This window comes from Lactuca saligna, chromosome 5, assembly GCF_052625555.1.
Source record: "Lactuca saligna cultivar CGN05327 chromosome 5, ASM5262555v1, whole genome shotgun sequence".
NCBI classification, from domain to species: domain Eukaryota; kingdom Viridiplantae; phylum Streptophyta; class Magnoliopsida; order Asterales; family Asteraceae; genus Lactuca; species Lactuca saligna.
Genome location: NC_136421.1, coordinates 270,105,149 through 270,114,034, shown reverse-complemented (window position 1 = coordinate 270,114,034; position 8,886 = coordinate 270,105,149). Strand labels below are relative to the sequence as shown.

The 8,886-nt window shown below is 32.7% G+C and overlaps 1 protein-coding gene and 1 long non-coding RNA gene across 2 annotated transcripts; one reads left to right on the top strand and one right to left on the bottom strand.

Annotated features, from left to right (window-relative positions):
* LOC144998666 (uncharacterized) lies at window positions 1-696 on the bottom strand. The gene is made up of 2 exons (XM_078958397.1): window positions 466-696; window positions 1-377 (listed from the first exon to the last, which is right to left on the bottom strand). The coding sequence occupies exons 1-2, from the start codon at window positions 574-576 to the stop codon at window positions 81-83; spliced, it is 408 nt and encodes a 135-aa protein (XP_078814523.1). The 5' UTR covers window positions 577-696; the 3' UTR covers window positions 1-80.
* A 5,713-nt stretch (window positions 697-6,409) lies between these two features.
* On the top strand, window positions 6,410-8,156 carry LOC145047784 (uncharacterized). Its single transcript, XR_013682435.1, has 2 exons — window positions 6,410-6,821; window positions 6,894-8,156. It is a non-coding gene; the product is annotated as an uncharacterized LOC145047784 (long non-coding RNA).
* Window positions 8,157-8,886: the final 730 nt, after the last annotated feature.

Genomic DNA, 8,886 nt, shown 5'->3' with positions numbered 1-8,886 from the left:
GTTGGGGACGGATTATTTTGTGGATAAGTTTGTGTGCTTTTTGATGATATGATATCCAATAAAGCATCAACTTTTTCTTCCTAAATTGAATTTTTACTCATGGTTGGACGGTTGTTGGAAACAGACTTAAACCTCTTCCTTTTATTTGAACTACTTTCATGGAGACTAGTAAAAAGAGGTTCATCATCATCTAAATTGATTTCATCACTATCTCCTTTGCCCTCCATATTTTCTTCGTTTGGATTGCTATTGTTTTGAAATTGTAATGGAGTCATAGTTTGATCTCCAACAGCAACAGAATCCCGAAACAAAATAGCATATTTCTCATCAAATATGCTCAAATATGTGTTCCTAAATTTGGCATAATCTTTATTCTCCTGCAAGACAAAAATATATTGTAAATCAAATATGTTCAATCTATATGCAATCATAACTTAAAATAATTAAAAAGAATAGTAATCATACCTTTATTTTCTCCTCCCACCACTCGGGGGACACATCTACTAGGCTTCTCGTCCCACTGAGTCCGGTTTCAAGCCTCATTAAACGGTCATAAAGCTTCCACTCTTTTTTCATGTTCTCCCATTTGTTTGTTAGTTGTTTTTTTCAAGGCTATAACCTGTTTTCTCCTTAATGCGTTTTTGTATATTTTCCCACCCAATTTTATCAAATGAGGAAGTGGGTTTACGACCTTTTTTTTTTCAATCAAGCACAAATCAACAAACACCATGAAGCTACGATTATCCCACCCAAATTTTGTTTTTTTTTATTTTTTTTATTTTTAAAGATGTTTCACAATAAACAATTATAGCGTTGTTTTCATCAATTATCTGTGAATTACATATAGTATCAACATTTAAGCAACAAACCAATTTCATTAACCTTCCTAAATGATTTCATTAATTTATCAAATTTCTAGTCAAAACAGAAAAAATAGAATATCACAAGATATCAATTTCACAAATCAGTCATCTGTTAACACAAATATCATCCCTGAACAAAAAATTTCATCAACTTCATATTTCATCAATTTCACTAATTGTTAATTCATTTTCATCAAGTTCACAGAATAATCACTATTTCACAACATATTTCAGAAATCGGGAGGAACAAATCACTATTTTAGATGCTAGAGAGAAGAACAGTTCAAGGAAAATTCGAAATCGGGAGGAACACATTTCACAGCACATCAATTTCACAGCATATCAATTACACATCATATCAATTTCAGAAACCGGGAGGAACACTTTTCTTTGCTACTGAAAATCGGAAATAGACAAGAGGAGATTGTAAGATCAGAGATCGGAAATCGACTGGAAAAGAAAACAAACCTGATCGGAGATGGAGAAAGGCCGATGTTTCAGGTCGTTGCAGGTCGCCGATGCCACCGATGTTGCAGATCGCCGATGTCACCGGTTGATGTTGCAGGTCGAGATGCGAGAGAGATCTGTGGGTGAGTGGAGCGAATGAGGAGAAGTAATGAGACTCGTATCTGTGGATGAAGAATTAATTAGGGTAGATAAGGGGTATATTGATAATTTAACATTTTTAGCTGGTGAAAAGTTGGGAAAAGTTAGGTATATGCGACTTTTCAAGTAGACTCAAATTACTCTATGGGAAAAGTCATTTAGAAAAGTCATTTTCACCTTACCAAACATCTTTTTGAACTTTTTCTAAAAGATAAAGTCAAAAGTCATTTTAAAAGGCAAGCCAAACACCCTCATAAAACCACATTTGAAAATTTTAAGTTGGATCCCACCTATCACTAAAATCTCTCATCCTCAACTTCTATTTCCCTTCAATCTTTAGTGATGTCGATGTCTTTATCATCCCTTCTTTTTTTGGTCATTCAATTCCGACGAACCAGCACAACAGTCCATCGTTTCTTCATTGAATTTTCCACCACTACAACTCAATAGAAGGGTTGTGGTGTTGGTTGGTCGGAGTTGAATGACTGAAAAAAGAAGGGATGGTGAAGATATCGATGTCACTGAAGATGGAAAAAAAATAGAAGTCGAAGAGGATGAGAGATGGGATGGTGACCGGTGGGACCCAACTTAAATTTCTCAGACGTGGTTTCATGTTTAGGGTGAGGAGGTATAAATATCTGAGGTCTATTAATTTTTAAAATATATAAAAAATAATTACATAAATAAGAAAACTAATTAAAAAATAAATTAAAAAGGGCAAGATAGTCTTTTGAGATAACACAGTGACCAAACCCACAACAAAAATAAACAGTAAAGATCATTCAAGTTAAAAAATAAGTTAGGGACCAAACGCACAAATTACCCACAGGGACCATTCGTGTAATTTACTATTACCTTTTCAGTATGTTTACATCTGGGTAACTATTTTTTTTGTATACATCTAGGTAACAAACTTTTTTGAAGTGTTCACATATGACGATTATGATCGGATGTAACCTGCTATAGCTGATCATAATGGTCATATTTTAACACTTCCAAAAAGTTCGTTACCTAGATGTGTACAAAAAAGATAGTTACCCAAATGTAAACAAACCGAAAAATTAATTACCTTAATAAGTCTATTTCCACATTTTTTACACCATTTTCATATGTAAAATCATTTCTAACCCAACTATTTTCTTATATTATTTTGGTGTAAAATAATAGTGTTATATTATTTAGAGTAAATTACATGGATGGTTCGTATGGTTTGAGATAATTTGTGCGTTTGGTCCCTATATATATATATATATATATATATATATATATATATATATATATATATATATATATATATATATATATATATATATATATATATATATATATATGTGGGTTCAATTGAGAAAATAAAAAAAGTTGAGAATGGGGGAATCATTCTCAGCCACTCATTTCATTAGCCTCTAAACATAAAGAACACGGTGACAAACTTGTAAATATGATATAATAGCCTTCAATCACAAATACGTAAGTGTAAAAAATTAGATAACAGTTGAAATTCATTCTAATCGATCGTTTATCATCCAAAATTTTCTTCCAACCTTCAACAATCATCCAGATTTCTTCGATTAAATCATCGATCAACGTCATCCTGTGTTAATCAATCATCGATATTCGTCAATAACACGTGTTGACAACAAAAATTCGTTTTCTGCTCTTTTAATCCAACCTTCAATTCTGCTTGAATAAAAACATATCTTCAACATCTACGATTAATTATATTCCCAGCATCATTAGAACAACATCATCGATAATCAACAAAAAATTCAATTTGTATCATTCATTCAACATCGATCATCAAATAAAACATCGAAATTAAGGTTAGAAAAAGATCAAATCATTTTTTGTTTGAAAATTTTCATATATTTCTCAACCAATCTACTATTTTGTAAGATTAAATAGTCAAAGTATCATATTTATCACATTTTTAAAAAAGTTAACTTGTATGCACTCCAACTGTTTGATGAAATGCATAAACTAAATTACCACGTTGTATTCACATATGAATATGTTTTCTCACCTGAATCAATATGTGATTATTAAAACACAAAACAAATATGCAGGTCTGTATGTTAGTCATATGTGAATAACATATAAAAATTATATATATTTCTGAAAACACCTTGCAATATTCATATATGAATATACTGTGCAATATTTGTTGGGTTAATCGGTTTTATTATTTTAGGAGTTTATTTTGTTTAGTTTAAATAATGGGCAATTAGGAAAGTAGCCATATTTAAGTCTTTTATTTTATATCCTACATAGTTTTAGAATTCAAGTAGGATACTTATTTGTCTAGTATAAATAGGATCAATGGTATGGTATTTTCTTTTATGCAAGACTTTTTCTATTTTATTTTTGTTCAAGTAATATATTGGTTTCAATTATTCCATTCTCACGTATTCTTTTTACTTGTTGCATAAGGGTTTATTTTTGCTTGTTATTTACACAAGTTTCAACCCAAGTAATCTTACACTTGGTATCAGAGCGCGGTTTCGTTGAAGGGGGTGTGATTCGAGGTTGATTAGAAACAACCCCGGTTTCTTTTAATCGGGCTTGTGAGAGACTAACCGGAGGCGTGGAGTAAACAAACGGGAAGACGTCAAAGCGGGTGGCTTTGATTCGGTTCGTTTTGCGGGTGACGGAAGACGGTAAAGGTGGTCGTGACCTTGTTTTGTTGTCCGGTGGAAGAGTGCTCTCGGAACAAGCTTGATTAAAGAAGTCGGGGTTAAGGAGAAAAAAGATGGCGTTGGTTAAAGAAGGAGGTTCGTTGACATATCAAGTTCCGGTTTTGACTCCAACGAATTATCCGGTGTGGGCCGTTAAAGTCAAGTCAATTATGGATGCACATGGCATACGGGAGACGGTCGAACCGAAGACGTTAGATAAAGCACCAGATCAAAAGAAGTCAAAACAAGCTCTTGCTTTTTTGTTTCAAGCGATACCCGAAGACATGGTGTTGCAAATGGCGAGTTACACCGACCCAAAGCAAGTGTGGGATGGGCTAAAAACACGGTATTTGGGAGTGGATCGGGTAAGAACGGCTCGACTTGCAACCTTAAAAAGGGAGCTTGAAAGTTTACGCATGAAAGAGGATGAAACGGTTGATGATTTTGTGACAAAATTATCCGGTTTAGCGTGAAGAGTAAGGAGTCTTGGATATGAGCTTGAAGAAGGTGATTTGGTAAAAAGGTTACTAGATTCGATGCCTAAGTCGTTTCTCCAAATCGTGGCTTCAATAGAGCAATGTTTCGAGTTGGATTCAATGTTATTCGATGAAGCGGTTGGTAGATTGAAGGAGTACGAGGAGCGTATAAGAGGAACTGAGAAAGTGGAGGACACTCAAGGTGGGTTGTTGTTGGCTAGTGATGAAAAGTCACATGTTTGTAAGAATTGTGGCAATGGACGTTCAAATCGGGATGACTTTGGACGTGGTCGGGGAAGAGTTCGGGGGTCCGGGAGAAGTCGAGATGGTAATGAACGTGTCCGGGATAAAAGTCACGTTAGATGTTACAAATGTGGTGAGCTTGGTCACTATAAAAACGAGTGTCCTAAATGGGAAAAGGAAGAAGCGGGTCTAATCGAAGAGGAACCGACTTTGTTTTGAACGACGAGTGGCTCGTATGACAAATCCGATTAAGGGGGTGATTGTTGGGTTAATCGGTTTTATTATTTTAGGAGTTTATTTTGTTTAGTTTAAATAATGGGCAATTAGGAAAGTAGCCATATTTAAGTCTTTTATTTTATATCCTGCATAGTTTTAGAATTCAAGTAGGATACTTATTTGTCTAGTATAAATAGGATCAATGGTATGGTATTTTCTTTTATGCAAGACTTTTTCTATTTTATTTTTGTTCAAGTAATATATTGGTTTCAATTCTTCCATTCTCACGTATTCTTTTTACTTGTTGCATAAGGGTTTATTTTTGCTTGTTATTTACACAAGTTTCAACCCAAGTAATCTTACAATATTCACATATGAATATACCAATTATTATTCATAAGTGAATATACGATCTAATATTCACAAGTGAATATACTATGTACTATTCTCATGTGATATACCATGTAATACTATATAATATTCACATATGAAAATATCATCTAATATTCATAAGTGAATATATCATCTAACATTTACAAGTGAATATACTATGTAATATTCACAAGTGAATGCATTGTCTAATGTTTAACTATGAATATACTATGTTTATTATATGCTATATTCACATATGAATGATACTAAACTGTAAAAAAAGTTAATCATACTTTTTATTCATAAGTGAATAACGATGTACTGTAGTGAAAAACTGATTCGTTTTATTCACTTATGAATAACGAAAACTGAAACTATAAAAAAAAAATTATTTTATCTTAAAATTATATCAATATAGATGTCTATTTATAGAGAATAAAAAAATTATGAATTTTGATATATTTAAAATTATTTTCGATAAAAATAATTCGTTAAAAAATTAAAAAAAAATAGAAAAAACTATGTTTTTGTACATATTAAGGTAATGATTAGCATAGTTTAAGGATACATGTTTTGTTGGAAAACATATGTGCATTCCTTTCCCATTTCCGCCGGTACTTTAGAGGCTTTTGCGGGCAAAAATAAATGATTGGCTTGGAATGATTCCCATATTCTCAATTGAACATCTCTCTCTCTCTCTCTCTCTATATATATATATATATATATATATATATATATATATATATATATAATTTGGGCCATTCTTATAGTTTAATTTTGTTATGTCGTTGGTCCCTAACCGACTTAAAATGACTGATATACCCTTATCTATTATTTTAAATATAATATTTTGTTTTTATTAACTTATTAAATAAAATTGTAAAAGAAAATTTTAAAATAGATGTGGGCCCTTACTCTTTCTCTAATATCATTATAGTGAAGAATGAAAAGAAAACCTAAATCTCTGGACCAACATTAGTTCTCCTTTCCTTCTTCTCTTTTCTCTTCGGTGTCACCTCCTTTGTTTCACTGAAATCGTCTCTGCCGACGACCAAAAACTTCATTGGCGATTGTGTTCAGGGGAAGGACGTTGGTCATTCCTCCTTCCGATTATCTTCCCCCTTTTACACTAAACCAGCTAACCATCCAAACCATCATATGTTGTCCTTTTCATCTCAACTAGTGACACTTATCCATGGCACCAACAAGGCAACAACACCTTCATTTTCAATTCCTATGAAAGTTCGGCATGTAAAAGTTTGAAATCGACACCTCCAATGATACTGTCTCCGCCACCAGGGCCGAATCCATCTCAATCAACATCTCAGACCTCAAGAATGCAACGCGGGTTGGAAAACTTGGAAATCATGAGGGTATAAATCGTTTTTCTTTTCTGGGTTTGGAATCAAATGGTTTTTGTTTTCAAATTTTGATTCATCTTGTAGTGTTGATGGTGTTGGGTTGAATATATCGATGGTGATCGTTTTTTTAATTATATCGGTGGTGGTTATTGGAGTTCATGTAACCAAAATGAAGAAAGAGGGTGAAGAAATGGGGATGGGATGGTAGGACTCAATATTTTTATCATTGATACCGTCTTAGATCTAACATTGAGTCTCTCATATCCAGAGGAAGAAAAGGGATGGGTTTGGTTGCAGGGGAGGTAAAACGAGAAGGGGAAGGTAGACGGGGTTTCCAGTGGATGGTGGTGGCCGGAGGTAATAAGGTTTAACTGTGTCCACGTTAAGTCCCTATTTTTAATATGTTTATCATTTCATATAACTCTTTTACAATTTATATTAGTATCTAGTTAGATTGCTTCATCATTTCATCTTCTCATTTTAGTCGTCCATTCACCACAACTACGGTTTCAATCAAAAGGTTACGTAAGCCAGTGGCGGAGTCAGGTCAAAGTAAAAGAATATCCCTAAAAAGTAATGGGACATCCCCGATAAGTAATAGCTCCGCCAATTGGGTATACCCGATAGACAATTACTTATCGGGGATACCTCATTACTTGTCGATGATACTCTGTTACTTTGACTCTAGCTCTGCCACTGACTTATAAATTATCTGAAATTTATATAATGACATAAAAAGGCATTTAAAAAATATGTTTTCTTAATTAATTATATTTGGAGATTAAAAAAAAAACTTTTAAAAAACTAGTCTAAGTAGCTTTTTAAAATGCTAGTTTATAAACTACTTTTTGGCTTGCCAAACATGACAACTTAAAAAATATCGAAAAATAAACTAGCTTATATGGTAATTGTGGCACCAAACATAGTCTTAATCATTAAGACTTTCATTATTATTAGCTTTTTTTATATAAATGAAAAAAATTGTAATGTAACCTTTCGATTGAAATCGTTATTGTGGTGAATGGTCGACTAAAATGAAAAGATGAAATGATGAATCCATCTAACTAGATACTAATATAAATTGTAAAAGAGTTAGATGAAATGATAAAAATATTAAAACTAGGGATTTAATGTGGATACAGTTAAACCTTACTATCTTTGTTTAAACGGTTATAACAATCATGTTGGTATAATATGTACAAAAAAAGACCTTAGGAACCTAATATGGACAAAATTAAAACCTTATTATCCTTTTTAAACAGTTTATAACAATCATATTGGTGTAATATGTACAAAAAAACCTTAAGGACCTTATGTGGACAAAGTTAAAACCTTATTAACCATTTATGTATAACTTAGGTAGTCTTCTAATTCTTCTACTACTTTTTTTTTCCCAACATTTAGTTACTTGGTTAAAATTGTTTCAACTAGATAACGTGGCATCTACCATAGCATACAATATTATAGAACTTGTTCATTTATTTTCAGGTAGCCATTTTATCCTTGCTAAGACACTTAGAAACCCACTGTGGATGACACACAAAGTTAAAAATAAGTCTGATGGTGTTAATGAAACAAAGAAAACCTTTTATTGGCATATTAAGTACATTTAAAAGATTAGAGACTTACACAATAATTTAACAGTTATCGATGACTATTTTGTAACATTAACCCAATAAAAACTAGATGTTTAATTTATCTTTAATATTTATCAAAAGTTAAACTAAATTATGAATAGAAAAGAAAATTGCCAATGAATTGTTTTTGTTTTAGGAAATCAGCAAAAGAGTCCATAAGTTTGGCTTATTAACGCAAAACTCATATTTATTAAAAAAAAAAACTCAAAATAAAGATACTATCTACATCATTTTTTTAACCACTTGGGTTGTAGTGATTTGGTAAGACATGTGGAAAATATGGTGGATAACTTATTGACCCATGTTCAAATCCTGGCACCACTCAGCCTTTGTGGCCATCGAGGTTCGCCTGCAGTGACTCCAGGGCATGAGACAAAGCTTTATGTTTGCAGCGGGGGATTTGTCGGTACGCGAAAGCTGGTCCGGAAACCCTCGTTAGG